The sequence below is a fragment of the Oikopleura dioica genome, chromosome PAR (assembly GCF_907165135.1).
Source record: "Oikopleura dioica chromosome PAR, OKI2018_I68_1.0, whole genome shotgun sequence".
Classification (NCBI taxonomy): domain Eukaryota; kingdom Metazoa; phylum Chordata; class Appendicularia; order Copelata; family Oikopleuridae; genus Oikopleura; species Oikopleura dioica.
In genome coordinates this window covers 12,100,886-12,128,783 of record NC_137293.1, presented here as the reverse complement: position 1 = coordinate 12,128,783, position 27,898 = coordinate 12,100,886, and the positions used below count along the sequence as shown (strand labels likewise).

The 27,898-nt window shown below is 41.1% G+C and overlaps 9 protein-coding genes and 2 long non-coding RNA genes across 11 annotated transcripts; 4 read left to right on the top strand and 7 right to left on the bottom strand.

Annotated features, from left to right (window-relative positions):
• The first annotated feature begins 367 nt into the window (after positions 1–367).
• LOC145703063 (uncharacterized) lies at positions 368–1,463 on the top strand. Its single transcript, XM_081780376.1, has 3 exons — positions 368–772; positions 817–1,249; positions 1,288–1,463. Exons 1-3 carry the CDS (start codon positions 712–714, stop codon positions 1,445–1,447), a joined length of 654 nt encoding a protein of 217 aa, XP_081636502.1. The 5' UTR covers positions 368–711; the 3' UTR covers positions 1,448–1,463.
• A 10-nt stretch (positions 1,464–1,473) lies between these two features.
• LOC145703064 (uncharacterized) lies at positions 1,474–2,311 on the bottom strand. Its single transcript, XM_081780377.1, has 2 exons — positions 1,963–2,311; positions 1,474–1,918 (listed from the first exon to the last, which is right to left on the bottom strand). The coding sequence occupies exons 1-2, from the start codon at positions 2,293–2,295 to the stop codon at positions 1,775–1,777; spliced, it is 477 nt and encodes a 158-aa protein (XP_081636503.1). The 5' UTR covers positions 2,296–2,311; the 3' UTR covers positions 1,474–1,774.
• Positions 2,312–2,487: 176 nt separating this feature from the next.
• Positions 2,488–3,166, bottom strand: LOC145704444 (uncharacterized). The gene is made up of 3 exons (XM_081781904.1): positions 3,105–3,166; positions 2,716–3,036; positions 2,488–2,675 (listed from the first exon to the last, which is right to left on the bottom strand). Exons 1-3 carry the CDS (start codon positions 3,146–3,148, stop codon positions 2,558–2,560), a joined length of 483 nt encoding a protein of 160 aa, XP_081638030.1. The 5' UTR covers positions 3,149–3,166; the 3' UTR covers positions 2,488–2,557.
• An 86-nt stretch (positions 3,167–3,252) lies between these two features.
• LOC145704741 (uncharacterized) lies at positions 3,253–4,030 on the bottom strand. Its single transcript, XR_014134490.1, has 4 exons — positions 3,807–4,030; positions 3,652–3,762; positions 3,451–3,606; positions 3,253–3,404 (listed from the first exon to the last, which is right to left on the bottom strand). It is a non-coding gene; the product is annotated as an uncharacterized LOC145704741 (long non-coding RNA).
• A 3,549-nt stretch (positions 4,031–7,579) lies between these two features.
• Positions 7,580–7,906, bottom strand: LOC145705507 (uncharacterized). Its single transcript, XR_014134602.1, has 3 exons — positions 7,851–7,906; positions 7,654–7,785; positions 7,580–7,610 (listed from the first exon to the last, which is right to left on the bottom strand). It is a non-coding gene; the product is annotated as an uncharacterized LOC145705507 (long non-coding RNA).
• A 293-nt stretch (positions 7,907–8,199) lies between these two features.
• LOC145701874 (uncharacterized) lies at positions 8,200–10,698 on the top strand. Its single transcript, XM_081779089.1, has 8 exons — positions 8,200–8,842; positions 8,884–8,946; positions 8,985–9,102; positions 9,144–9,330; positions 9,369–9,819; positions 9,861–10,135; positions 10,175–10,430; positions 10,472–10,698. Exons 1-8 carry the CDS (start codon positions 8,227–8,229, stop codon positions 10,678–10,680), a joined length of 2,175 nt encoding a protein of 724 aa, XP_081635215.1. The 5' UTR covers positions 8,200–8,226; the 3' UTR covers positions 10,681–10,698.
• Positions 10,699–10,959: 261 nt separating this feature from the next.
• On the bottom strand, positions 10,960–12,528 carry LOC145701872 (trypsin Blo t 3-like). The gene is made up of 5 exons (XM_081779088.1): positions 12,363–12,528; positions 11,827–12,318; positions 11,620–11,764; positions 11,212–11,570; positions 10,960–11,168 (listed from the first exon to the last, which is right to left on the bottom strand). The coding sequence occupies exons 1-5, from the start codon at positions 12,526–12,528 to the stop codon at positions 10,960–10,962; spliced, it is 1,371 nt and encodes a 456-aa protein (XP_081635214.1).
• A 2,103-nt stretch (positions 12,529–14,631) lies between these two features.
• On the top strand, positions 14,632–15,832 carry LOC145704308 (uncharacterized). Its single transcript, XM_081781760.1, has 5 exons — positions 14,632–15,055; positions 15,124–15,252; positions 15,299–15,423; positions 15,566–15,653; positions 15,696–15,832. The coding sequence occupies exons 1-5, from the start codon at positions 14,674–14,676 to the stop codon at positions 15,743–15,745; spliced, it is 774 nt and encodes a 257-aa protein (XP_081637886.1). The 5' UTR covers positions 14,632–14,673; the 3' UTR covers positions 15,746–15,832.
• A 786-nt stretch (positions 15,833–16,618) lies between these two features.
• Positions 16,619–20,041, top strand: LOC145706097 (sodium- and chloride-dependent glycine transporter 2-like). The gene is made up of 11 exons (XM_081783615.1): positions 16,619–16,848; positions 16,918–16,992; positions 17,687–18,158; positions 18,238–18,411; positions 18,460–18,718; positions 18,763–18,931; positions 18,978–19,100; positions 19,143–19,269; positions 19,311–19,462; positions 19,509–19,670; positions 19,715–20,041. The coding sequence occupies exons 1-11, from the start codon at positions 16,777–16,779 to the stop codon at positions 19,877–19,879; spliced, it is 1,950 nt and encodes a 649-aa protein (XP_081639741.1). The 5' UTR covers positions 16,619–16,776; the 3' UTR covers positions 19,880–20,041.
• Positions 19,937–24,189, bottom strand: LOC145706096 (uncharacterized). Its single transcript, XM_081783614.1, has 5 exons — positions 21,059–24,189; positions 20,665–21,018; positions 20,426–20,619; positions 20,273–20,385; positions 19,937–20,229 (listed from the first exon to the last, which is right to left on the bottom strand). The coding sequence occupies exons 1-5, from the start codon at positions 23,938–23,940 to the stop codon at positions 20,095–20,097; spliced, it is 3,678 nt and encodes a 1,225-aa protein (XP_081639740.1). The 5' UTR covers positions 23,941–24,189; the 3' UTR covers positions 19,937–20,094.
• A 472-nt stretch (positions 24,190–24,661) lies between these two features.
• LOC145702874 (uncharacterized) lies at positions 24,662–27,815 on the bottom strand. Its single transcript, XM_081780165.1, has 3 exons — positions 27,489–27,815; positions 26,682–27,186; positions 24,662–26,587 (listed from the first exon to the last, which is right to left on the bottom strand). The coding sequence occupies exons 1-2, from the start codon at positions 27,490–27,492 to the stop codon at positions 26,795–26,797; spliced, it is 396 nt and encodes a 131-aa protein (XP_081636291.1). The 5' UTR covers positions 27,493–27,815; the 3' UTR covers positions 24,662–26,587; positions 26,682–26,794.
• Between the last annotated feature and the right edge of the window lie 83 nt (positions 27,816–27,898).

Sequence of the window (27,898 nt, the reverse complement as noted above, 5' to 3'; positions counted from 1 at the left end):
CCGTCTTAGGCCACTCTACGCAGGCAACCATAAATGAAAAAAATTTGAGTCGAAAAAATTTTTACATCTCTAGAAAAAATAGTTTTACATTATTGATAAGATATATTTCTGCAGGCCTGCATAAAGGAGCGTAAGACGATCATTTTTCATCTTCGAGCTCTAATTTTCCTTCAGTAGAATAAAAATGAGAGCGTCCGAAAGTTTTGGGACTTTTGGAACTTCAATCAATGTCTGTGACGTCATCGGACATGACTCAGCATACAAGACTACTTTTTCTGGAATAACTTTTCATGCTCTTTCCAATGAGCTAAAATAAGGGGGGTTTTTGGTTTTAAGTTTTCAACTTCTTATTGAAATTGGCCTACGACAACGACTACAACTACGACTACAACTACGACAAGTACAACATCTACTACAACATCTACTTCAACTACCTCGACAACTACAACCACCACCACAACCACAACAACTACGACATCGACGACCTCAACGACAACTACAACATCGACTACATCAACATCAAGTACTACAACGACCACAACGACAACATCAACAACGAGTACCACAACAACAACATCTACAACAACTACGACTACTTCTACCAGCACTACTTCCACTTCCACAACATCAACAACAACAACTACCTCGACAACGACGACAACAAAGGAGTACATTGAGCCAGAATATTGTGTCAAAACTTCTCAGCCGTCAATGAAAGATCTTTGTGGCACTGACATTATGCTTTATTCAATCAAAGAAACAGCTTTTCTAGGTTTTTCACATTTTTATAGATTTATTGATAACATTTTCGTCTAGGTATGCAAAATGGTATAACAGACATGGTTGACACAATGCGTTTCTACGACGATATTGACTCCACTCTTACCCTCACTTGTTTTGACACGCCAGAATCATCTGATTTCCAAAATGTTCGGTTAAAGTTCACAACTAATTCGGGCGAATTTTACATGGGATACAGTGATGATTACAAAAAGCATCTTACAATGTATGGGATGGAAGGATTCGGTCCCCGAGAAGAAGAGTTGACGATGTTCGAAATGTTGATCGAAGACGTTGGGGATATTCCATGGACGCGAATTCTCGTCCCTGGTGGTAATTTTTACTTGTCAGCAAGAGGGTCCATCAGAGTTGTTCCGATGACCCGCAAAGATACTGCCGCAGAGTGGCTGGCGATTCCGCCGATTCCTAAATGTGCCTTTTCAAGTTGGACAGAATGGGGCGAATGCAGGTTCGAAATAGGGAATGTTATTTTTCGTCATTTTTTAGCGCAACTTGTGGTCAATCCTCCCGTTCACGAGAGAGAGTGCCGGTTGGTGACTTCGCAAGCTGGAAACTCACGAATACTTTTTACAAAATTCATACAAGCGAACCATGTGAAACGGAACTTTGTCCTATCGAAACTTTTGATTATTATTATCTTTACTAAGAATAAACTCTCTTCAGCACTTGATTGTCCACAATTTATTTACAGTACGATAAGTTCACCAAAGTTTCGAACATATGAAAATGCACAATAGCCAGATAAGGCGTAGATAATGAAAGTAAAAGCGAAGACGATAGCTGCTAAGATCGTATACTGCCGTTGAGTAGGAGAGAGAAGAATAATTTCAATTGGTTCAGGGTCCAGATCTTCGGGGTCAGTTGACTTCAAGTCGACGGTGATGTTTTCGAACATTTGGTTGTAGTAAAACTCGTCTTTGAAAAAGGGTTTTAATCCACTCTTCTTTTTTTATATGAAAATATGTTAAATTCTTCAACCCTTTCCTAAATAAAAGTACTGATCTGGAACGTCAAAGCCATCATAAAATAGTCCAGCTCGATCTTCTTGATCAGAGTCCTTGTCAATCTCGATCGCGTTCATTTGATCCGGGATAACAGCATTGTCGATCAGATTTTCCTAAATAGCCAAAATTATCAAGGTGACATGGGTTTTCGAAATACCTGAATTTTGAGGACGAGTCCTTGGAAATAGCTGACTTGAGCAGCAGCGAGCGAAGAAAGAACAAGGCCAACAGCAGCTACAACGATGACAAAAATCGTGCACAGGCCATGTGAAATAACCATCAGTCGTTTGCCACAAATTGTTCCGAGGATTCCGAAAATACTGGTCCCAGCTGCAAGGCAAGAAACGCACAATCCAACGATGGGCGCGGTATTCTCTGGTACAGGTGCTTGAGCAAACGCATAGATTGACATGCCCAGAACTGCCACTGCTAAAGCAAGCTGGATACTACAGAGCGTTGTTAAAATGCACACGTATCCTCTACAAGCCATTTTCTCGAAATTTGGATTTGCCTAGCGGACTGACAGCAGCTTCGCACGAAAGCCACACTTTCTTTCCGGCCCATTGCCCCCTCGTAAACCGGTCCGTCATTTCTAAATTGTCAGAAATTTTCGTTTATTGCGGATGTCCTATTCATCAAAAACTACCGACCGCTCCAGAAAACAAACCGAATGTTAAAAAAAACATTATTTTATTAAAAATATCAAAAATTCGATAAATGGCAGTCGAAAAACTTTCACGGCAAAGCTTGGGTTAGAAGAACGGACATATTTTTTTCTTCTTTTCTTTAGATTTCGTCATGGACTCAGCCATCATCAGTGTTTCTTCATTCACGCGACATGCGATCGACACTTTTTTCCGGTTTTCGGGACTAAATAAAAAGTTGCTAGCAAATACTTACACTTCTATACCTGATGGTCGTATAAAGAGTGCTTTTAAAGTCCTGATCGAGCGAGTAGATCGTCTTCGGCTCCATCGTTGATTTTCTCTTTTTCTTGCTTGTCCGGCGGTCCTTGAGAGCGTCTATCGCGATACTTTGTCTTCTACTCCTATCCGTTATCACACTTGATCTGCCCGTCACATGGTTCGTAAGCACCGATTTGCGCCCAGCTGGCCCTATGTAGCTACTCCGACCGCGTTGGATAGAATGACTCTTGTTGTTCGTGTCGGTTCGAGTGATGGAAATGCCACTCTCCATCATTGGCCCTATTGAAGTCCGTCCAAAATTTGGTCTAAAAACTATCAGTAACAAGTAAAAAGATATACTATCTTTTAAAATAAAAGATATTTATAAACTTACGTATAAAACTCTTCGGATAATGGTTTTTGTTTCATAGGTTCCATGATCTTTGATACTCGTCTTTTGCTTTTTTTTGGGATTTTACTATTTCAGTCTGAAATTTTAGTAGAACCAATTTGGCAGAAATGTTCGTTTTACCCCATTCCTACAATCGTCAAGTGTGTGTTCGCTTGTCATGTCTCTTATGCTTGGCATTATTTCATATTCTCTCCACGGCTTTAGCGGGTTGTTTATTGTATTTGCTCGTTTATATTCTGATGATTCATGACTTTGTTCTGCAACTTCTGTGTTGCTCTTTGACTGCAAAGATAAACCTTAGTTAACTAATTTTTACATTTGTACTTACATATGAAAGGCTTAAGTTTGATCTTGTAAACGACAAGTTTGATCTTGTGATATCGAGTCTAAAATTTGGGTTCAGCAGCATTCCTCCTCCTCCTGCTGGGTTTTCTTCTTTTGTTCCCATTCTACTGTCCATGAATTTTTGAAACGACTCTTTATTCTAAAAATGACATTGGTAGATATTAAATTTAGCGAGCCTTATTACCTGAAAAACTTCTTTAGTAGCTTCATGAGTTGTTAGTCTTCTGAGAGTTTCTTCTTTGCATTTTGCTTTTACGCGGCCAGTTTTTTCGACCTCATCGCACTCTAATCCAGACTGAAGAGAAAATAAGCATTGATGCGAGTGCCAACTGGTCTTACCGCTTCACACAAGTCTTCAAGGGCAACATCCTCAAAAATCGATGACCTGATCGTCTTCCTGTGTCCTAGTGTCCGCCGAGAAATGATACTCCTATGCCTGAGGCAGAGTTCCAAAAAACGAAAATTTTTCGCGTGCGCGTGCGTGCGCGTGCGTCAAAATCCAAAATTTCGCGTGCGCGTGCGTGCGCGTGCGAAAGTCAATTTGTGAAAAATAATATACTTTATTTATAAATTAGAAGAGACATTTTTTTTTTCAAATTAAGGCAAATTATCAAGATAACTTAGAACAGATTCGTATTGTTGATACTGAGCAAGCTCAAGCACTCGTCCACAGCTGATTCTATTTCTTTTCGGATTTCTTATATACTCCGAAGTTCCTCCGAACCTTCTCTCCAGCTCTTGAGTCCCTGCCGGGCATGAAAGAACCTTTGATTTTGAATTATCATAACAGAATTTTAAAAACTCACTTTGACTGCTATTTTTCGTAGTCGAGGAAACTCCGAAGCAATTTTCTCGTCATTCCAAAAAGCTTTCATTGATATCGAAACATAGTTAACATCGTCCTTCTTCACTCTGATGTTCACCTGTGTGCGGTTATACTCTTCCGTTGTCAGGGCTTCATATCTGGAAAGATAAGAAGTTATCTCATTTAATTGGGGCTCCCAATAATTATTTTTTTTTGAAGGTTGTATTTGGGGCCCCCAATTTGGGAGTCCCAAAATTTAATTATTTTATTGTCAAATTTGGGGCGCCCAATTTGGGAGTCCCAATATTAATTTTTTTATTGTTAACTTTGGGGCCCCCAATTTGGGAATCCCAATATTAATTTTTTTATTGTTAACTTTGGGGCCCCCAATTTGGGAGTCCCAATATTTAATTTTTTTATTGTCGAATAAAATTAATTGTACCTGAGCATTTCTCTTTCCACTGGAGAGAGTGTGAGATTCTCAACGCTTGTTGAGAGAGAAGATGATTGACTTTGACTGCTTGATAAATCATCCTCATCAGAGGAATCATTTCCATTAGACTGCTGAAACACAGGCTCCGCGATGTCTCCTGGCATTTTTCGGTCAATCATAGTGATGTATTCGCGGGCATATTTTTGAAAGTCCTTGCATCTTTCTGTAACATATTTTGCTTGTTCTTTGAAAAATCCATCTTTTGACCCATTCAAATGCTTCGTAAAGAATCCGAAGGTTAGTTTTTGGCGACGCGGGAACAGATATTCTCCACTGAGATTAACATTGGCGATTCTGCAAGGATCTGTTTTCGTAATACTCTTTCCGTCAAGCCAGAATTCTTGAAACATAAGTGCTGAGAGTTTGGAATAGGCTCCTCTCGCAAGTTTGCCGACGATGAGCTTAAAAATATTTATGTTAGTCGTGCTCCGGAAAACTTGGGGCCCCCAATTTGGGGCTCCCAAAATTGGGGCTCCCAATTTGGGAGTCCCAACAAATAATGTTATTTTAAGTTACCTGATAATCTGTGTCTGTTATGCCTTCGGCGCAGGATGCTAGGAACTTTGTCAGGATTGAGAAAGAGTGAACTTGGTCCACAACTGATGACGAAGTTTTTGAAGAGCAAGATTTAGACGCATTATTTCGTTTCCGATAAGTCGTTTGGCTCTTATGTAATTGAAGCTTGGCAATGGCGAAGGCAAAAGATAGTTATAGGGATGATGAGGCAACGAGAATTCTCTGACAGTAGATTCCCATACCAACATTGCATTTAGATTATAGAGATTTTTCTCCCATCTGATGGCCGATGTTCGCTAGAAATACGTTTTATTTTGGGGCCCCAAATATGAAGCTTACAAAAAAAAATGGGTCTCCCAATATTGGGAGACCCAATAGATGTTAATTATTTTACATGAAGAATTGGATACGTTTTATGTTTTCTTGATTTGTAATCGATCGATTCGTACAGAATTTTGTCTTGCTGATTAAGCGGTCGTCCATAGAAATAATCAGAGAGACTTCGAAGGCATTCTGGAGGGTGGATAGCGGCAACTTCTTTCGAACATCGCTTTTCGGATGATTCCGCGAATTTTTTAATGTTATTTCGTATCTTGTATCCAAATTGAAATACTTCTGTGCGTATTCGACATAATGTTCCGCAAGACGATTGTATGTATGCGAAATACAAATGCACGATAAATCCGAGATGAGCTTTCCAACCTTGACCTCACCAGCATCTGTGCTCAGTGGTATAAGTTCGACTTGCTCCTCCGGAATGCCATATTTTTGAAGAGTCTTTCTAGCATGAGCTTAACAATATTTATGTTAGTCGTGCTCCGGAAAACTTGGGGCTCCCAATTTGGGGTTCCCAAAAATTGGGGCCCCCAATTTGGGAGTCCCAAAAATTGGGGCTCCCAATTTGGGAGTCCCAAAAAATAATGTTATTTTAAGTTACCAGCTATCACTTCGCTGTAATCTTTGTTAGCTTTTATATCCAACGCATCGAACGCGCTCAAATAATATATTCTGGAACCATCTTGGCGTAAGAATCCTAAAAAAATTATTGGGATTCCCAAATATCTGAATTACCAAGGAGTACTCCATGAGCTGATTCTTGTGTTTCCTTTGTCTTGTCGCCAACACATTTAGCATCGATTTCAGCATGAATAAGACCTTTTTCAACAAGATAGTCCATTTTTGACGCAATTTTCGACGTAATCTCACACGCCGAAAATTCAAGTTGTTTTTCCAGGAAATAAGTTGACACGAGAAGAGATTCGACGTTTTTTTTCTGCGCTCCAAGTTCGTAAAACGTGCGGCATACTTCTCTAAAGCGATCCCTGAAAATAATCATTATTGGGGCCCCCAATTAATTATCCTGAAAAAAAAATTGGGGCCCCCAATTTGGGGGACCCAAAGAAAATTCTCTTACTTTTCAACGCTGCTCAGGGGCATATACAAATCCGAACATAGATACGTCACTTGCTGAGCTACTCGGTTTTTTTCGTCGCGCGAGTGGTCAAGTTCTTTTTTCGGATTTTTCAATGCAGTCAGTATATCTGGTTGGTTCGTTGCTTCTGGCTTGTGACATGAGGTAATATGACGATCAATTGATGATTTCGTCCATTTTGTGACTGGATCATTTCCGTTGCGTAAGGCTTTTACTTTTCCAATAGCACATCGTTTTCCGATGCAGTAAAAATATCCGTCTTTGGCAGCAGGCTCATATTCGAATCCGGAGATAAGAAATCCGTCCGCCTGACAAAAGTGTTTGTAATTTTTGGGGTTCTCAATTCAACGATTAAAAATAAAAAGATTTTTGGGGCCCCCAATTGAAATTACTTAAAAAAAAATATAGTTTGCTTTTATTGGGGATCCCAAAAAATTAACCAAAAAAAACGCGTTCCTGAAAATCTTTGACAAGCTTTTCAAGTTTTGCATCTCTTATCTCTTCTCGGTCCAATCGAGCTCTCTTTGATGATGAACAAGGAGTGTCCATTTTAAAATGACTCTATCAGCACAATTAAAAACAGCTAGAATTGAATTCTAGAGACACGAATATGCTTCAAGTCTCCACAAATCGATGTAAACACGCCTCAGGGGAGAAAAAAATAAATATTCTAGAGATAAAAAAAGATTTTTAAAATTTTTTTCGCACGCGCACGATCAAGCACGCGTGCGCAATCTTAATCTTCGCGTGCGCGTGCGTGCGCGTGCGCAGCAAATCACAAAATCCGAGTGCGCGTGCGTGCGCGTGCGCACGCACGCAAACACGCGCACGCGTGCGCACGCACGCACGCGTGTTTTGGAACTCTGGCCTGAGGTTCCTTTGTCTGATTACCAAAAGCTTATTAAACTGATGAAAATCATTGACAAAGATAATTTCGTACCTGTTTGGCTCGAGCAGATTCATTTTCGTCCTCGATTGCTTGAATCTCGGCTATGTTGAAGTGTTCAAGCGGACCTACTGATTTTGAGGGCTTTGAGCCCATTCGATGTTTGCGTTTACAAAGATCGAGTACCTTTTAAACATTTGTAAAGAAAAAAAATCGAAAGGTTGCAACTGTACTTAGTAAGTACTACTTACGGGATTCTCTCTTCTCAAACGAGGGTTCCTTTTTTTCTTGAAATTTTCTTTCGAAGAATAACCGTTTCAGAGAATTTCGGTGAACAACAAGTTTGATTCTAGAGACATTTGTAAACTTAAAAATAAACTTAAATTTGGAGACAAATTATTTCAAATAATAATTCTGCCCAGCCCATGAGTCTTCAGTTACGTTGAAAGAAGCCAGCAAGAAGCTTCTAGCATTATTTTCCGCCTTTATCCCTTTGATCCGACTTTTCACCGACAAATTTGTCATGGAAGCGTTGGTTCTCCTCCTGTTTACGTCCTTCCTGCCTCTTGGCAAGTTTAAACAGATTTATGTCCAAAAATATTTCTGAATGATTTGAAATTTAATACAATGATTTTTCCGATACTATTCTTTTTGCAGAGGACGGATGCACAAGATAATCTGCCCGCAAGAAGCTTCAAGTGGCAGCATAATCATCCAAAAGAGGATCCTTTGCAGAGAAAGAATTTTCAGGCAGAAGTTGAAGGCACCTGCAATGAAGAAATCGTATTTTCCGATCCAGTGACCGGCCAGATTGCGACCCCGAACTTCGAGAATCACTATTACAGTAACGACTCTGACTGTACTTGGATCATTTCCACCGATGAAAAGTACACGATCGCATACGAAATCGCTTACCTCGATCTTGAGCCAGGTCCGCCTTTTTGCCCGTTTGACTATATCGAAGTAGAAAAGAAAATCGATGGAGAATTCGTAACACAACAAGATCCCAGTTTTCTCTGGCGACGATATTGTGGAGCAATGCGGCCGATGGGCTTTACTGAAACAAATTCGAATGAGATAAAAATTCATTTCGTATCTGATGATTACGAACATGGCAGAGGAGCTGTCATCAACTGGAAAATCCATGACAAGAAGGAAGAACTCGTGCAGTTAGCCGAAGACCAGTTCGACGAGATTTTTATCGACTTTGAGGATGGTTGGGGTTCGCAAATTGATCATACTGGTAGTTTTAGACGATGAATTTATATTTTTTAAAGTTTTAAGGAGACGAAGCTTTTCCAGAAACTTTTGAATGGATGCTTGGTCGTGGCTATACTACTTCTATCGGTAACAATCGATAACGAATCCTCTGCTTAATTTTTCAGGAACTGGACCAAGACGAGATCGCACGACAATGTCTGTATATGGAACTTATGCTTACTTCGATACATCAGAGCCTCGTCGAAAGGGTGATACAGCTGTATTTTCAATTCTGCCGCACGGGTAGGGGTCTTTAACTTTATTTTATTTTATTATTTTATTAGAATTGCCCCAGAAGACGATTACTGCCTGCAGTTCTATGCTGTTTTGTATGGCGATGAATTCGGCCAGATGGAGACTTTTATTCAGTATTATGATGAAAATGATGAACGAATTGAAATGGTTTCAATTGGCATGATCAATCAAGAGTCAGTTCCACAACCTCCTGTGGATGATTGGCTTCCTTTCCAGGTTCAGAATTCTCGAAATATATTCTTCACATTTTTTAGTACCCAATCAAAAATATCCCTGCTTCTGCTGTCAAAGCATCCATCATCTTCAAAGCTGTCCGTGGGCGCTCACCCCAGGGCGATTTTGCTCTGGATGACATCACATGGTTCCGTGGCGAATGTTCGGACAAAACCCCATTTCTCGGCTGCGCTAGAACTCTGAAGAACCCTTTTCGAGGCGGCATTCCGGTTGGATTTTGGAACTGTTCAGACTCATTCTACATGGGATCTACGTGCAATTTAATTTGTATGGAAGGATACATGGTCACTCCTGGTTACGAACCTATTAATCGTTGTAGCGAAGATGGTATGTTCGGCGGATGGTCAGATGACCCAGGGCAGATCAGTTGCCAGAAGAACTACTGTACTTTCCCGAAGCCTGATCCTGAAGGTATCTGGTTCTTCGGATGCACCGACGAGAAAAATCAAAACATTGGAATCATCACGGAAGGCGAGTATCTCTCTTTTCTTCTTTCTTTTAAATTTTTCTAGGTGGAAGCTGCGAGCTCCGTTGCCTACCAGGATATGAGCGTCAATCTCCTCAGCTGATGGCTTGCATCGGTGACGAATGGAGACAGCTGAAAGCATCTAGTGGAGCTTATACTGACCGTGTAGTTGAACTCGACGAAATTTCATGCAAAAAGATTCCGGAAAGTAAACTGACTGTGGATGAAAAAAGAAGGATTGAAAATTTCTCGCCACCAAAACAACTTGGATCTGAGGAAGAAAATAAGAAAGTCGAAACGATTAAACGAACAACTACTACAGTAAGAGTGACTTTAAAATTCCTTCTTATCCAGTTTTAGACAAAGGCAAGTCTACCAGAATTCGTGAAAACAACAAAAGCGCCGAAAAAGACAACGAAAGAGCCCAAAAAGAGCAAACCTGAAAAGAAAATGGAGGAAGAAGAAGAGCAAACAACGACAACTCCGATCCCGACAACTTTCTCCACGTCTACTGAAAGTCAACAAGACAATGAGCCTAAAAAAGAAAAAGCTCCTAAACCAACAATGCCAGCGAAGAAAGAGACCCCACCGCCAATTTTCGCAAGACCTGGTGACAGTAAGCTCAATGTAGATATATTACACCAATATTTTTTTAAGATAATGAAGATTTCATCGGAACAACAGCTGCCTATGAAGATCTCTTTGAAATGACCACTCCCAGTCCAGATATGATAGAAGACATAGAAGACGCGATTAAAGAAGTCGAAAATGACAAAAAGAAAAAGAAGAAGAAAGATAAAGCGGAAGATTCCAGCGCTTACTCAATGTTTTTGAGTGTAATCCTCTTAAGCCTCTCTCTTCTTTAAATCTTTTTATGACAAATAGTAAACCACATTAATCGAATAATGAGATTGTATTTTTGAAACCTAGAATACTCTAAACTCGTATCACACCTAGCTCACTTTTCATCGCTCGAAACTGTCAAACCCCAAAATTCGATTGTCATTAACCACCACAATCAAGTTCGCCCGGCGCTGGAATTCAGGTGCACTTCAAATTCACGCAAGACGCTGTTTTTTATTCAATTTGCAACGTAGTGGACACAATGAAAAACGTGGAAACACAAACACAGAGATTAATTGGTATTACAGCGCACGATCGACGAAATTTTGAACTTTGCCTATCCAGTCAAGATATGAGCTGACTTTTGTCCAGACACCGGGGGTTTCGGCAACGCCGCATGCCAATCCCCAGGATGTGACGCCGGTGATGATCGGGATCTTCCCAGTTTCATCTTTGCAGATTAGGGGTCCACCAGAGTCTCCTTGGCAGCCATCCTTACCTCCTTCTCCACCTTGAAATCAATATAAGACGAACTAAATTAACATTTTTTTTACCAGCGCAAAACATGGTCTTTTCATCTATCTTCCCATGATTTCCGCCGTTTGCGCATTCTTCATTTGTTAGAATATCCAGGTCGACTTCCTGCAAATCCGTCGGAAAGGTGCCCTTCTCGGTCACTCCCCAGCCAGCCGCCCAACAGCGAGTTCCTGCAGCCGGAAGCCAACCAGGCTCAGGAAGACAAGCTCGATCGGCAGTCGGTTTTCGATCAAGACCCATGTCCTCCACGGCCAAGATGCAAATGTCATTTTGCATGGTTCGTCTCGAATATCCTGGATGAACAAAAACTCGTTTAACGCGATGTTCTTCTTCCCCGGTGTCGTGTTCGAAGTATTTGTGGTCTCCTGACTTGACCCTGAATGATTCGAATTATTCTATTAGAAGAACGTTTAAAATGATCCCACCGGATTTTCTTGAGTTTTCGTTTGTATCCATCACAACAGTGGGCTGCTGTTAATACTGTTTTGTCGCCAATTATTGTTCCTCCACATCCGAATCTTCCAAACCAAAGAGAAGCCATCCAAGGCTGTTTAGAGTCAAAAAAATTTTCTAGTTAATCTTGCGCTATCGATATCAAAGCAAAAACTTCAGGAAAATCTATTTTGACCCACGTTCCCATGAGTGAGGAATCGCCGATACACCTCCGTAGATTCTGTCAATTTCGCCTATTTCTGGATTCGAGCTCGGGCATTTCAAATTCGGAGGAATCCTAAAAACAGGATGTCCATCTTCATTCTCTTCCGACTTTATGTTCGAGTCTTGGAGATCGTCCATCAGCGGTAAATTGTTGCAATACCAATTGCCAATAAAATTCTGCTCGTCTCTTTCCCTGTCGTCGACGATGACGTTCCCCGGGCTGACCCAGTGGCAGCCGCTGCGCCGACCGACATTGCATTTACACGCGACGATCGTCTTGTCGTTGTTTCGCGGTTTTATTGCTTGCTTGTTTTTGCATGAGACATTACAGACTCGTTGCCCGTTATTGGTAGTGACGCATGAGGACTGTAGCTCGTCGGGGAGAGCTAAGTCAGAACAAGTCGAGCACTTTCCGATTCGACGGGACCAGCCCCAGCCTCCTGGGCGAGGGACGCAGGTCGAGTGGCCTCAATCCCCATGTAAATATTTTCTAGCAAGGAAACTATCTTACCTGTTCCGCCATTCGGGTAAAACCCATGTGGACATTTGAGCTCGCACGTGAAATGATCGCACTCGTATGTTCCATTATTCTGATTCTCTCCTAAATCTGCTATCTCACACTGGTGAACGAGTTGTGCCAAGTTTTTGCGGAATAGACAAAAAATAAATAATTTCATCTCTTTTTTCCTTTCAATTTTTTTTTTTTGAAGAATGAAAGTGAAAACGAGACGTGAAATCGAGACTCTCAATTTGGAGCTTGTTGCGTTTATTTTTAGTATCAGAATTTTCCCTAGTCTACCTAGATAAAACCGCTCCAAAAAAGTTCTTTCTATTAATAGTTGCTATGCATTATTTCTTCAAAATCACCTTGTACTGCTTGTTTGTTAAACTGTATTTGACAGGGGTTTAGGCGTAAGTTGGGCTTAGTTCAGTGCGCTAAAAGGTTTTCGCTTTCGGCGTCGCTTAAAAGAAGATAAGGGATAATCCACATTAATTATGCCAAGGGTTCAGACAGCCAAATGAAGTCTGGACAGAGTTTATTTCTCCACAAAAATAGAGAAAATCGTCAGTCAACATTGATTGAGTAAAAAAATATGCAGTTATACAAGTTTGCATTCTTCTTAAATGAACTATGATAAATAATTGATTCTGCTCGTCCTTCAAGACCCGGAGAGGCGCGTGAATGTGCCTGTACCCATTAGTGTCTATCTGTATCCTGTCTGTTCCCGAGCTCAGTACATAACTCTTCATCGAAAGAACGAGCGCGTTTATAAATTATTCGACCCGCTCAAAACAGAAAAGCGACTCTTTATATATTTACTTTAGCTAATACGCTTTAGCAGTCTCTACGAATAAACCTTCTACACTACAGTACGAGTCAAGCTACAGGTGATGCCAGATTTCCTTTCGCAGCGAATGTGAATAATTGATCTACTTTTCTTTCACTTTGGTTTAACACTCCAGTTTTTAGAACTGCTGCAAAAGAGAGATAGAGAAGGACTTGAAGAATCAGAAAAAATAGGAAAGAATAAAATAAAGTAAACTTTGAATTATGAGACATGGTTTCAGGTACTAAAACTAATTTTCCTACGCAAGAATAGAAATTTTAGGGCAACCTGTTTCTGCCAAAATTGCAAAGAAAAATTAACGTTTAGCTACTTCAAAGTCACGAGAAATGAAAATTTGCAAAGGTTTGATTCTACTACTTCTTTAAAATCATAATCTTCAAGTTTATCGACAATCAAGTGCGACAACCTAAACGATCCAGTCCAGCTGCCACGAGTCACGTGTCCAGACAAAGAACGCTTCATCAATCCCGCGAGGTACCAGCGAATTCAAGCGACGATGCAGGTAAAAATAGAGTTTGAAAATAGAAGGCGTTAAAAATATTCTCAGCGCGCGAAGACGGTTATAGAGGAAGAAGAAAAAGTCTCGAAAAAGTCGAAATCGAAGAGTGGTTCTAAAAAGCTCCTCCAACCGCAGAGACGGATCGATCATGGAAGGTACTCTATTTTCATTTTTTTGCATATTAATGTGTTTATTTTCCTTCAGCTTCAAAATGACACGAGTGCAGAAACAGATGAAGATAAGATCCGAGTCGGAATGACTGTAATAAATTTAAACACACAAAATTTCTTATTCATTTGGAAATAAGATTAGCTAATTCTGAACAAAAAGGCTTCTAATTGATTTGAACAAGTGGCGAGACAATTTTATTTTTCAAGAACCCAGCGCGAAATTTGCTTTACGAGGCTTGTAACAAGTTCCTGTTTCCCGCGAGCAAGCTCGTTGGCGCCAAACTCTCGAAATCGGTGAAAATTGAGCGTGACCGATTTTGAGCATCAACTGGCCACAGCATCGTCTTTGTGAGAGTCATTAAATCGTTGGATAGAAAAAGCCGTGAAATAAACTATCAGAGACGTTTTATTTTTTAAAGCAAGCAAGTTCATTAAAACCATGAAATTTTCAAACACTTTCGCTCTATTGTCAGCCACAGTCAGCTTCGGCGCAGAACTCAAGCCGTACGAAAGGATCCAGAAAGAGATGGACTTTGAGGGTTTCACTGAAGGAGATTGGGCCGAAACTTGGAGCAAAATCACGGAAAACATGCCAGAAGGAAATTTTTCAAATGATAATTTTTTAATGCGATTTGCGCGAAATCTGACGAGATTGTTTAAATCCGCTCGGCGCCGATTTTATTTACTGAGCTTTCGTTTTTTATACAAACATGTAATCTGCTGCTCGTTGCCAAGTTCAATTTAAAACTGGATAATCAAAAGGTCCTTTAGGGTCAAGGAGAATTTAGAAATAAGCAATTGACAATGATCGCAGCACAGATTCTCGACAGTAAGAAATTTTATCCTCAAATGAAAAATTTCGATAAAGAAAAAATTGGCTTCCGAACGGGTTCAAAAGCAGTCATGTCTGCCAGACAACAGATGACGAGGTATATTCAGTTAAAGTACGCACTCATGTTCCTCCTTCGAAACCAAGATTCATTTGTTAAATTTTGTAATTATGGTTGTTGGTGTTTGCCAGAGGACTCAGGTACAGTAGGCTATGGAAAGCCAGTAGATGGCATTGATGCTGCCTGTAAGGAGTACACGACTTGCTTCAATTGTGTTCATAAACAAGAAAGCTGCGACGAGGAGCTTTACAAGATGACCGGGAAGTTGGACAATGGGGAGAGATATCTTCTTTGCAGTAAGTTTCTTTTATCAAAGATGAACTTTTCTGATTAATTTTTTGGACAATTTTTATTTATTTTTCAGTGGACCCGATCGGAAGTTGCAAGAGGAATCGATGTGAGTGTGATCTTCAGCTCGCAAAGAAAATTGCAAGTCGTGAAAAAGTCTGGAATGCTGACTACCATCGCGAATTCGGGGAAAATCCCAGCCCAGGTGAAGATCAAGTCTAGCCTTTATTATTAATTTTGGTTCTTGTCAGACATGTGTCGCGCTGGAAAGAAAGAAGCGATCAACAATGATCCCCGAATTGATGTCGGGCTCTTTGAGGATGATTTTGTCGAAGCATCAGATGATAGCCGTCTTGGTCAAGGTCTCAGTTTCAAGGTCAGCAAAACATTCCAAGTAACGAAATAGCGAAAAAAAGCAGAAAAGAACTAGCAGTAATTCGATCAGAATGCACTGTTTCTTTTAATGATCCTAATTTTTCGGCCATATAAACTAGAACAACAGTAAAAAGTGGATTTAGGACGCTCTGAAGCTGGGCGACGTCATCGGTTGTTGCGGAAGTGCACCCGCGTTGAAACAAATTCGCCGCGGTCAGAAATGCTGTCCAGGTTCAAAAAAGTCTCGATCGTTCCTTCGATAATTATTTTAAGATGGACAAGTGATGTTGGAAGGCGTTCCATGCGATATCGACTTTTCTTGAATTCGAAATTGAAAAACGATGACGACTACGCGTTCAGTGTGAAAAGTACCATTTTTTATTCCTTTATACAGTTTTACAGTTACTCAATAAATTCCATGTCAATTTTTTTCATTCCTCGGCCGTGATTTATTCCAGCTAAATAAGTTTTTTTCACGCGTTCGTGTGCTGATTTTCGCGTGTCTGAATTGAACCGCAGATAATTGCAGTTTATTGCATTTTATAATTTAACTCTTTATTGCCCCTTATACATTCGTCAAGCGTCTGTATAAATACATGTTTCACAGAGAAGGAAGGGACAGATTTCTGCAATCATGGAAGAAAAGAGAACATTGAGAGAGGGTCAAATTGTCGAAGCCATGCGTCTTCAGGTAATTCTGATTCTGAAATTACTTGGCTTGATTTTGGCAGATTGTCGGTTCGCGCTTTTACCGCGGAAAACGAGGGTTGAGCATGATCATGAAACGTAGCTGCCCTATGTCAATGTAAGGTCAACACGATTTCTACCAGAAGGTCTAGAGAAGTTTCTAGACTTTTAAGAACTCGCTAAAAGTATCGGTTAATTCCTTCATGATCAGTAGTTTTCTGTGAATAGCGGTAAGAATTCGAACATTCAACGATGAAGAATTTATTTTTATCATTCTGCAGACTTCAAAACTTTCCGCTTATTATTATAGCTTGCTCACTTTTTTATTACGAAGCTTGATTCTCCATAGGAATTCCGTGTATTTGTGAGGTCATGTGATAACTATTTATTTAATTGTGCGCGTGAGGCGCTACTAATTGACGCGATGACTAAACAAACATTAGCTGAATAGGCCCTTAATTCTAATAGCATCATGGGGAAATTTCCGAAACCCAAAAAAATTCCTTTACTCGCTGAGTGATTCACTGGATGGCGTGCGAGCGCCTATAAAAAAGCTGCGGCTCTGCGCTGGTTCTATATCAGTGTATTGAAAAACGAAGAACAGCACACAACTCTGAATTCTTTATTTCAATCGACGAAAATAAACATAAAACCTAAAAGAGCAAAAATGCAGAAAGGGCTGAAAAACGGACTGGCAATGCCATCTTCGTCTTTTGACTCTTATTCTTCCGGTTCTATTGTGAGTTTTCAGCCACTTCCCCGCAACTCCCTCAACGGCAAAATTCACCAAAGCTAAATGCGTTTTTAGGTAAAAAGCAGCAATCTGCCGAATCGAATGGCTTCCGCTGCCGACAATGATCCGGAAGAGAGTCTATCAGAAAAGGTACATCCACTAGAGACACCAAGAGAAACGCTTAGTTAGAGAAGAGATGACTACTCTGGTTTACCAAGAGTACCACCAACCAACTTGCTAGAGTGGGGTTGCTTAGCGGATTTACGATCGATTTTCGGATCGATCTGTAATTCCAAAAAGCGTGCGCTTGATCGAGGCAATTCAAAAAATGAATTAACGTAAGAATTTGCGAATATAATAATTTCGTAAATCTTTCAGAACAAAAAATACAAGCTCAAACTCGCGAGAGGGAGGGTCAGTCCAAGCATTATAATTTCTTATGCATTTTTAAGCGAGCTCTTCTTTTTTATCCCTTGGGATTTACTGGGCTCAGAATAATCCACCAGGATACAAAATAAGTTTTGATTGAAATTGTAATTGAACGTTTGTCCTTATCATTAATTTCTACCGACCTTGATTGAGGACTGACACATCTATTGACCTATACAACGGCTTCATTAATTTAGTGTCAAGGTTCGCCTTGGTTTGAGCTAATCCCGCGCTTAGATAGTGATTTCTGGCCATGTCAGCAGAACCATGGCCAGTCTGGCCCTTTATGCACTGGCACTGACACTCTCCCTCTCGGGCAAAATCGATCAGAAGACTGGATTTTCCGCCGCGCTCTCTCAATTTATATTTTTAAAAAAACACGTAAACTCAATCATTTACTCACATGATATTTTAGTCTCTGCCTAGCCGCCAAAGCTGGGGCAACAAGATCGAGTTCATGCTCTCGATGGTTGGCTACGCTGTCGGCCTAGGCAACATTTGGAGATTTCCGTATTTGACTTACAAAAACGGTGGTGGAGCGTTTTTGATACCGTACTTGATATGCTTGCTGATATGTGGCTTGCCAATATTCCTCTTTGAAGTTGCACTGGGACAATTCTGCTCGCAAGGACCCATCAAGGCCTTCAACGGCGTCCCCATCTTCAAGGGCATCGGATATGCCATGGTCGCCGTCTCGACTATCATCGGATGCTATTACAACGTGATCATCTCCTACACACTCCGATACCTCTTCGAGTCGCTTCAGTCTTTCACTACTGGAGAGCTTCCTTGGGCAAATTGCGACAATCCGTGGAACGATGAAAAATGCATGGATGTGGAGAAGTTGAATAAATGCAGAAGTATACAAGCGAATAAAACTCTTGAAGGTAAGTCACCATTTCACATAAATTTAGGGAAATCATAAACTTGAGTTATGAGAGATTTGGTATTATGAGTTACATTTAGTTCCATCAATGTGTCAATTAAACCACACGAATCGGGAAGCTCCGTCTCAGCAATACTTCGAAAATCACATCCTGGATATGTCGGATTCTATTGAAGACATTGGACTCCCAAAGACAGATCTCGTCGTCTACCTCCTGATATCTTACATCATTCTTTTCATTTGCCTAGCAAAAGGTTAGCTTTTCTTTACAGAAAATGGAACTCTATCCCTGCTTTTTTTAGGAATCCAGTCAACTGGAAAGGCAGTTTATGTGACATCAACCTTTCCTTACGTTGTCCTCACAACTTTGCTTATTGTTGGTCTCACAAAAGAGGGTTCTTTGAACGGCATCAAGTACTTTTTGACACCCGAGTGGGAACGATTGAAGGATATGTCGGTTTGGAAAGATGCGGCTACTCAAATTTTCTTTTCGCTTTCCGCTAGCTGGGGTGGATTAATTACTCTGGCCAGCTACAATGACTTCCATAACAACATTGTCCGGTAAAATGATCTTGGAATATATTGATATGAATTATAATTTCTAGGGACACCCTAATTGTCGTCCTGACCAACTCAGGAACATCAATTTTCGCCGGGTTAACGATCTTTTCATATCTTGGCTTCATGGCGCACAGCATGGGCGTGGAAGTTGAAGACGTCGCTCGTCAAGGGCCAGGACTCGCTTTTATCGCCTATCCAGAAGCACTTACACAGGTTTGATAAATTCATGCTCTGCTGATTGTCTGACGTATTTCTTAAGATTTCTGCGGGATCAATCATCTGGAGCGTGCTTTTCTTCACAATGTTGCTCATGCTCGGTCTTTCAACTATGTTCGCAACATTGAACACAATCATCACTTGCTGCTCTGATGCGTTTCCACAGGTAGAAGTCTTTCTATGTAATTGATTTCATCATTGATTCTAGCTTCGAGAAAAACAAGCTTCATTTACTGGGGTTCTTTGCGTTTTCCTTTTCCTTCTTGGACTCCCAATGACGACAAGAGGTGGTCTTTACATTCTCACGCTTTTTGATGACTTTGGAGGATCTTATGGTAAGATTTTTTACGCTTTTGAATATAAAGAAAATTTCTAGCACTCTTGGTTATTTCCGTCGTCGAGATGATTTCGATTTGCTACATCTACGGTCTTGACAACTTCTGCAGCGATATTCAAATCATGATCAAGCGACCTATTGGAATGTTTTGGCGAGTGTGTTGGAAGTTCGTTTCGCCAACCCTTCTTACTGTAAGAAATATTCGCAAATATTCATTTTTCTATTGTGCGTATTTAGGGAGTTTTCATCGCTGTGCTTGCAAACTGGAAGGTGAGCAGTCTTGGAAACTACGTCTATCCAAGCTGGACTAATTACCCAGCGATTGGGCTCATCCTCTTTTCTGTTCTTTTCATCCCTATAATGGCCGTTCATCATATCATCAAAAAAGGATCCATCAAGGTATAAATTTTCAAGGTTTCGCTCATTTCTATCAATATTTATAGGCTGCTTGCGAGCCCACTTCTCACTGGGGACCCTTGAACTCGGAAAATCGGATGAATACGCGTTACGAAAACAGAAAACACTTCAACCGTGATCCACATCGATTCATCGACTACACTTCAAGCGGACAGACGCTGCTCAGCTCCGGTGCTAGCTTTGTATCGTGACTAGAACCAGTGCTCGCCCACGAATCCAGTTTTGCCTAGAATCTTATATTTCCAGATTGAGCAGTGTAAATACTTCTTCCGAACATTTTATTATTCACTTTTTATTATTGTAAATATTTTTGCGATATCGTCCTTCATTCATAAATTGAATAAAAAAACGAAAAATCGAATAATTGTATTTTTTTTACCTTGGCTTGAACAGTATAAAGGACTTTTCAAGCTTTTTTGACGTATTTCGATCGAACTTCAAGGCCTTCGCTTCGGAAGATTCCTTGACAGACGTCTGGATGATCACTCGGATCACCCTTGAATTTCCATACAGCTCGAGTACCTCCATCTTTTCGGTTGCACTAAATACTTATAAAGAAGTGGCACTTATAAATTGGTTCTAACGCTGAATTGAATCTTCTTGGTAAAGAAGGAATTTCCACAATTCCATCTTCCTCTAAGGAAATTGTCCTCCTGAAGTCCATCAATCTGCCAGTCGTTTTCGTTGAAAACATAAGCTTAAAACATGAGATTGTGTTGAATCAATTTAGCACTGACTTGATCCGATGCGGCCCAAGAAATCGGTGATTTCAGTCTCAAGAGCAGCAAGATCGCATGTTGGTGGCAAATTACAGGTCAATGGACGAGTAGGATCTCTCCACAACCCGCTTTTGTGCTTGCATGAAGCTGTAACACCGACTGCTTCAGAAACAGGGCAGATATAATTACAAGTTGTTTTCTTGCTTCCTCGGCTATAAATTTTACATAAGGCTGACTTACTTTACACTTCTATTTACTTGCAATCCCAAAAGCCCCGTGGACTGAGGGCGGAATCATCAAAAACGTCGCCAATAAGTCGAGCATCGCAAGGTAGTAATTGATCACACTGTTTTCCAGGATCATCAGGATTAAGATCGAAGTGTGTCGTGGCGCAGGTGCAGGACCAACCATCGTCCAAATCGGTGCACACTCCACCGGTCGGGTGGCAATCATGTCCACCAACAGTACATTCGTCGACAAGGCCAACACAGTCGGTTCCGGGCTCGTCACTGTTGTTGTCAAAATGTGTGCTGAGATCACAATCACATGTAAAAGAGCCTATTGTATCTGTGCAGATTCCACCGTCATCATCGCAGTTGTTGGTTTCAGATCTAGGAAAATTTCACAAATAGGAAGCAAAATGTGTCTTACCCAGCTTGATTAATATAGAAAGAACTGATAAGCGCGGCTGAATCACCTTCTCTGACGAATCGGAACTCGGTCATTCTGTGGTCGTTATTGTCGACAAAAGCAGTTGAGGCGACGTTTCCGTCAGGAGTGATCAAATCAACAACCATGGAATAAGTAACGGTACCATTAATAGCTATGCCCTGGCGATTGATCAAAATCATGACTGACATTGGACATCCGTCCGCCACAGTATAGTCCGTACAAGTATTATTGAGAGTGTACGGTATCGTTGCGCTCTTTTCTGATCCACCCAAGAATGTCTCATAAGCTACGGTCAGAGTGCAAGTACTCGACGCATCTTGTGCAGGATCGGAGCAGGCGTCTTGGACGACTTCAAAGCTCATAAAATAGTCTCTGGTGTCGACTGGTAGATCTGGAATAAACTGGTTGGTCGCACCAGTCAAGCTGAAGAGAACTTTCTCGGCACCGCCTGTATTTCCAATAGTGAATGTTGATTCAATATTGAATTGATCTTCAAGTGCTCCATGGAATGAACCTACGACTCCGTTGACCATTCCTGACATCGTATCAAGCTGGGCAACGAAATCAGCATAGTTGGTTTCTGTGCCAACAAGAACACCAGCAGTGCCCAAGATATCAAGTCCTTTTTCTGCGCATTCGTCGACTTGGTAACAAATGAATCCAGGACCGTCATATCCAGCGTTGCAAGTGCATGTGTACGCTTCCTGGGTGTCCGTACAGGCAGCATTGGCGTCGCAAGTATGAGTGTTATCAGCGCATTCGTCAACTTTGAGTGTACACCCAGTTCCAGCAGCGAGTCCATCTCCATAAGCAATTGAGTTGTCACAAGAGCATTCGAAGCTTCCTGGGTTGTCAGTGCAAACGCCGCCATCTACATCAGGTGCACAATTGTGAGTTCCATCTGTACATTCATTAATATTCGTGCAACTTGTTCCGTCAAGATTATCATCAGTAAAACCAGGGTGACATGTACAAATAAAGGCAGCCTGTGTGTCGAAGCAATCAGCATCAGCAGCACAATTGTGGGTTCCCATTGTACACTCGTCGAGCTCCTGAATGCAACCCTGTCCATTGGCGAAACCACTTCCATAAAAACCTTCAATGCATCCACACTCAAATTTTATACCATCAACATTAGGATCCTTATCAGTGCAGATTCCCGTAAAGCCGGTGACGCAGTCGTGAAGATTGTCATCGACGCATTCGTCGACTTGAACACACGTTTCTTCACCGAGGCCACTATCGAAGACCATATCATAGCCGTCGAGACAGCTACAGTCATAAGAGCCAATATTATTTATGCAGGAAAGAAGCGAATCAGCACCGCAGAGATTAGCTACTGTATCTTCATCACACTCGTCGATGTCAACGCAAGAGGTCCCGTCTCCTCGATAACCAACATCACATGCACAAGTAAATCCCGGATCTGTATCAGTACATCCGGAACAACCCGCATGAGTGCAGCAGTTGTGAGTATTGAGAGTGCATTCATCAACGTTGACACAAGTTTTTCCGGTTACAAAACTGTAGGCATTACTATATTCTTCATCGCAAATGCAGTCGAAAGATCCGTCATTGTTGACACAATTCATACCAGGATCCGTTCCGCAATTATGTGCTCCGGTCGCACATTCGTCGATTTCAGCGCAAGAAGTTCCGTCTCCTTGGTAACCAACATCACATGCACAAGTAAATCCAGGATCTGTATCAGTACACCCAGAACAACCTGCATGAGTGCAGCAGTTGTGAGTATTAAGAGTGCATTCATCAACGTTGACGCAAGTTTTTCCGGTTACAAAACTGTAGGCATTACTGTATTCTTCATCGCAAATACAATCGAAGGATCCGTCATTATTTACACAATTCATACCAGGATCCGTTCCGCAGTTATGAGCTCCGGTCGCACATTCGTCGATTTCAGCGCAAGAAGTTCCGTCTCCTTGGTAACCAACATCACATGCACAAGTAAATCCAGGATCTGTATCAGTACACCCAGAACAACCTGCATGAGTGCAGCAGTTGTGAGTATTAAGAGTGCATTCATCAACGTTGACGCAAGTTTTTCCGGTTACAAAACTGTAGGCATTACTGTATTCTTCATCGCAAATACAATCGAAGGATCCGTCATTATTTACACAATTCATACCAGGATCCGTTCCGCAGTTATGAGCTCCGGTCGCACATTCGTCGATTTCAGCGCAAGAAGTTCCGTCTCCTTGGTAACCAGCATCACATGCACAAGTGAATCCCGGATCTGTATCAGTACATCCGGAACAACCCGCATGAGTGCAGCAGTTGTGAGTATTAAGAGTGCATTCATCAACGTTGACACAAGTTTTTCCGGTTTGAAAACTGTAGGCATTACTGTATTCTTCATCGCAAATGCAATCGAAAGAGCCGACATTATTGACGCAATTCATTCCAGGATCGGTTCCACAGTCATGAACTCCGGTCGCACATTCATCAACATCCTTGCATCCGTAGAGAGTGTTGTCTGTTTCAAAACCAGCTTGACAGGAACAAGTGTATCCTCCGCTGATATTGTTGCAATCGCAGCCGATTTCGCAGCACTGATGTGTTCCAAGGGTGCACTCGTTCTGATCAGTGCAGGTTGGCGTAGGATTAGCGGTGTAGTCATATCCACCGTCGCACATGCAATCGAAACTGCCCACATTATTATAACAGGTCATGCCAGGATCGTTTCCGCAATCATGATCTCCCGTCTGACATTCATCAATATCTTCGCAATCATAAGTACCAGATAGCTCGTATCCAGAATTACAGGAAAACGTGAGACCGTTAATATCGTGAACACAGTTGCATCCAGCGTGACTGCAGTAGTGGATTCCTGTCTCACACATGCTTATACACTCCTGCCATGGTGATGTTCCAATAAGCGCATTTCTATCAGGATTACTACATTCACATTCGTAAGAACCAAGAGTGTTAAAACAACTTGCGTCACCACACGGATACGGAAAGCGATTACACTCATCAACATCTGTACAAAAAATCGAGCCAGTACCGGTAAAAGAAACTTCATCACAAGTGCAGGTATAATCAAGTGGCACAGTGTCATCATTTTCTGTGCATGAATTGCCAGGAAAATCCGTCTTTTGACATGCTCTTATTTGCTAAATTTTAAGAGAAAATATACTAAAAGAGAACATCTCACTAAGAAATTAAAAAATGTGGAGCACGATCATTACATCCATTGAGAGCTGGGTCATTACATTCGTCCAGTGCTTCTGTAATCTCTACAAGAAAAAAGAAATATAGCAGCCTTTTCGACTTCATGATGCACGAAATCTGATAAAATTTATAAAAGCGCTGGCTATAAAGCTGAATACCATGTTCCGACTATTTGGCAATATTTAGAGCTTAGAACAACAAAAAATTAGCTTTTTAACTTTTTGTTTGGAGAAAACAAGCGTTGAAAACATATGGTTAGCGCCGTTCGGAGGTCCTTTATCGTCAAATTTATTGACCCGTTACGGTCTATTTTTGACCATTTGCAATAAAGACGAATTTTGTGAATGCTTTTTTGTGTGTTTTTCCAACTGCGAAAAATACCATTGAGAGTAATATTTCCAAATAATTTATTTCATTTTTCCAAATTTGAATTTTCTATCCTAACAAGGCAACTGAGGGAGCGGAAAAAGAAACGGAAGAGTATAATAATAAAGTCGTAATTAAATTAGATATCAGTCGAATGATAAGCATCCTAAAGCTTATAAAAGGAGAATTTGAAGTAATTTGAAGTTTTTTTTTGTGAATTAACGGAGAGTATGAAAGGTAATAGGTGGAGTATGGTCTTGAACAGAGGAGCAGATCGTCATAAATAAATTAATTTGATCAGGTTAAGAACCAGAACAGAGGTTCTTTATTGAAGAGCCAAAGTAGTTTTTGGAAGAGGTAGAACATCAGAAAGAAGTTCGAATTGGTAAGTGGTCGTAAAACTCTCAAATAAAATATTCTCTTAAAATGATTTTATCAGAGAGTCTTGGGATTACTTTCTGGAGGAAGTTGTTGTGTTAACTCGACAGAAATTAAAAGAACTGGGCAACTTGCGATAGCAAGGCTTTCAGGCTTCACTTGTGAGTCAGTGTTTGTGGCGAAAATCGAATTTTCTAACAACTTTTGCTAAATGAAGCTAAAAAATATCGCAGTTTAAAACGTGTGTGAAGTTGGTTGGGGGCTTTTTTGGACGCGTTGAAAAAGTGGACATAAAACCAACACTTTTTGACAGGTTTTGTTTTGGCGTCACGGGCAATTTTTGGTTAAAATATATTTAAAAAATCAAATATAATGGTCGAAATGAAATAGACATGTCTGAATCGCGGACGAAAAATGCGTAGCGCACAGCGTTACACAGCTCGTTTAAACGAAATACACAAAAAGGAAAAAAGGAAACGTGGTGTGCGCCATTGAGACATGTGATTGTTTGTTAATAGCACGTGGCTGGGGCGTTAACCTGGATCAATGTTGGTCTTAGGTCGACTCTCGTTTTGTCAACACGACCGGGGTGCGGGGTGGGGGGAGGAAGAAAACCCTAGAATCTTGTTTACCCAGGCACTGTTTAAACTTGAAGCCGTTGCTTTATGTTACAAAGGTTTAGGTACAGCCAAGCGCTAGAAAAACTATCGCGTGGGTAGACAAAGTCCCAGGGATTTAGTGAAAACGGGCAGTATATAAATTTACCGAGCAATCAAGATTTGCATCGAAGCTTTGAAAAAAGCTCCGAGGGAGATCCAAAGAGCACGGAAAAAGAGTAAAACTTCGACATTGAGTCAAGGGTCGACACAGACGTGTGAATTTGCATTCGCACTTGATTAAATTTGTGGTTCGCGGGTTTGGACACATGAAAACTGGCTGGGAACAGGGCTCCAGAGTTCGATCTCGAACTCGGGTGTTGCGCGACGAGCGGGACTCTGGCCAGCTGGTCACAGGATCCCGTCGAGCTAGTTTTGAGGTTAGCAGCATGTGATGAGTGGTAAGAAAAAAACGGGCAAAAATTGGCAGCAGGTTCTCTAGACCCGAAGGTCTGGATATTTTAATGTGTATCGATGATTAAATTTTATCTTACATTGCGTTTTAGGAATTATAGGAAACATATGATTACATGGAAATTTGAGAAAAGACGATTTTACAATGGAACTTTGGAGGAGTTTAAATGTAAGATTTTGAACGCATCTGCCTTTTTGTGCGTGGGGAGAGTTTCTCGAAAGGGTAGTTAGGGGAAGAGTAAGCTGTTAGTGTCGACTTGCTTGTCTTGAATCGAATCGTCATACCCATCACAGGCGGCGGTCACTGTCAAGGGGCTTGCGGTGATCCACAGCCACGTGAGCGGGCTTGATAGAGAGTGAGAGAGGCGCGACGTGAACTTGAACGCAAAGGAAGTATTTTTTGCTGGAACACAGGGACACTCTCGTTTGAAGAAAGTTGTATCCAAGATGAGAAAAAAGTTGGTGAAGAATAAAAGCGGCCCTGCCAGTCCACATGTGAAATCTAAAAGAATAAATCAATATCATCTACGACGTGATTTTTGCAAAGAGAAACGCTTAGTGAATTAATTAATTGAAGAGATAAATTAATTTCTTACATTGACTGGGAGGGTTGACACTCTTCAATGGTTGATTTTTCATCGGGTCGATACAGTTTGCATTTTGTTTGAAAATTGTTGGGATGTAAAAGGTTGAACTGATGAGGCGTCGATTACGCCTTGAAGTTAAGCATCTCTTTCAGATTGTTGGCCAGCGCTTGGCAGAGCTCATCGTTAGAAGCAGGTTTGGTTGGTTTGGGTTGGACGGACTGGAGCCACTCCATCGGTGGAAGGGGAACGGCGGCGGGACTCGGGGGTGAGTTGAAGCGCGCGCCGGCGAAACGCTCGGCCGAGCCGTCAGAATCGGAGGCTGAGTTCACTCGGTTCCGGAACTGGACTTTCCCGTTCGGCGTTCCGGAGCGCGAGGAAAACTTGCGGCTGCGGGGCGTCGAGACAAACATCACTTGGCCGCGGGCGAATGAATCGCACTCGGAGCCAGACCCGACCGAGCTGATCGGAGATGATCGCGAGGGGGAGCTTCGTCCTTTGTTTCCTTTTTGCATACCTGAAAATAATCGATAAATAAACTTATTTCAACACTAAATAAACAGCAAAAATATTTCGCACTATTGGTTTTAAAAAATGTTCCCCACTCAATTTATTTAATAAAAATAGAAGTACAATAATTGATTTACTAACCAATTTTGTGTTTTGAAAGACTCATTTTTGTAAACTCTTTTTATAAATTTTTCAAGCTCAGAATTATTTTTTTTTTGAGTTCTAGAGATAGCATTTGACAACGATTCTATCAACAAAATTGATTTTGTATAAATTTTAACTACAGTATAATGATCAATAATGACTCACCCATATTGAAGATGAGGTCGCTTCTAGTGATTTTCCGTCGAAAAAGTAAGTTTGCGTAAAGTAATGCTCTGATTATTTCTGGCAGTTGATTCTTTTGGATGAATCTTCTCGTGACTCTTCTTTCTTCTATTTTTATTCAAACGATTTGAATAAAAACTTGAAAAAGAAAATGAGTTTTTTGAGATTTTTCGTTGAAAGTTCAAATTTCAGGGCTACTAGTGTTTCGCGTCGAAATTTGAGGCTTTGAAATTTCTCGAAAAAAGAAAGATTCAAAAAAGAGATACGTAAACTCGCACGGGTGAGAAAGGGGAGAAAGAGCGTTGAAAGAGAAAAGCGACGGCCGAGCAGACGGACCAGTTCGCGGGAGCCAATCAGCGGCGCGCGCGGCCTCGCCCACAGCCACTTCCCCA

Coding starts and splice junctions, on each gene's coding strand:
- LOC145704444 (XM_081781904.1), bottom strand. CDS start 3,148: ATGGAACCTATGAAACAAAAACCATTATCCGAAGAGTTTTATAC. Junction 3,037..3,104: donor TTATCCGAAGAGTTTTATAC/GTAAGTTTATAA, acceptor GATAGTTTTTAG/ACCAAATTTTGGACGGACTT. Junction 2,676..2,715: donor ACTCTTTATACGACCATCAG/GTATAGAAGTGT, acceptor CTTTTTATTTAG/TCCCGAAAACCGGAAAAAAG.
- LOC145701874 (XM_081779089.1), top strand. CDS start 8,227: ATGATTTTTCCGATACTATTCTTTTTGCAGAGGACGGATGCACAAGAT. Junction 8,947..8,984: donor TGGCTATACTACTTCTATCG/GTAACAATCGAT, acceptor TTAATTTTTCAG/GAACTGGACCAAGACGAGAT. Junction 10,136..10,174: donor TTAAACGAACAACTACTACA/GTAAGAGTGACT, acceptor ATCCAGTTTTAG/ACAAAGGCAAGTCTACCAGA.
- LOC145703064 (XM_081780377.1), bottom strand. CDS start 2,295: ATGGCTTGTAGAGGATACGTGTGCATTTTAACAACGCTCTGTAGTATC. Junction 1,919..1,962: donor GACTCGTCCTCAAAATTCAG/GTATTTCGAAAA, acceptor TTGGCTATTTAG/GAAAATCTGATCGACAATGC.
- LOC145701872 (XM_081779088.1), bottom strand. CDS start 12,528: ATGAAATTATTTATTTTTTGTCTATTCCGCAAAAACTTGGCACAACTC. Junction 12,319..12,362: donor TTACCCGAATGGCGGAACAG/GTAAGATAGTTT, acceptor ATGGGGATTGAG/GCCACTCGACCTGCGTCCCT. Junction 11,765..11,826: donor GATTCCTCACTCATGGGAAC/GTGGGTCAAAAT, acceptor AAGATTAACTAG/AAAATTTTTTTGACTCTAAA.
- LOC145703063 (XM_081780376.1), top strand. CDS start 712: ATGAAAGATCTTTGTGGCACTGACATTATGCTTTATTCAATCAAAGAA. Junction 773..816: donor CAAAGAAACAGCTTTTCTAG/GTTTTTCACATT, acceptor ATTTTCGTCTAG/GTATGCAAAATGGTATAACA. Junction 1,250..1,287: donor ACAGAATGGGGCGAATGCAG/GTTCGAAATAGG, acceptor GTCATTTTTTAG/CGCAACTTGTGGTCAATCCT.
- LOC145706096 (XM_081783614.1), bottom strand. CDS start 23,940: ATGTGTGAGACAGGAATCCACTACTGCAGTCACGCTGGATGCAACTGT. Junction 20,620..20,664: donor CGGGGCTTTTGGGATTGCAA/GTAAATAGAAGT, acceptor TAAAATTTATAG/CCGAGGAAGCAAGAAAACAA. Junction 20,386..20,425: donor CTTGGGCCGCATCGGATCAA/GTCAGTGCTAAA, acceptor TCATGTTTTAAG/CTTATGTTTTCAACGAAAAC.
- LOC145704308 (XM_081781760.1), top strand. CDS start 14,674: ATGATCGCAGCACAGATTCTCGACAGTAAGAAATTTTATCCTCAAATG. Junction 15,253..15,298: donor CGGGGAAAATCCCAGCCCAG/GTGAAGATCAAG, acceptor GGTTCTTGTCAG/ACATGTGTCGCGCTGGAAAG. Junction 15,654..15,695: donor CGGTCAGAAATGCTGTCCAG/GTTCAAAAAAGT, acceptor AATTATTTTAAG/ATGGACAAGTGATGTTGGAA.
- LOC145706097 (XM_081783615.1), top strand. CDS start 16,777: ATGCAGAAAGGGCTGAAAAACGGACTGGCAATGCCATCTTCGTCTTTT. Junction 16,993..17,686: donor AAGAGAGTCTATCAGAAAAG/GTACATCCACTA, acceptor ATGATATTTTAG/TCTCTGCCTAGCCGCCAAAG. Junction 19,463..19,508: donor TTTCGCCAACCCTTCTTACT/GTAAGAAATATT, acceptor GTGCGTATTTAG/GGAGTTTTCATCGCTGTGCT.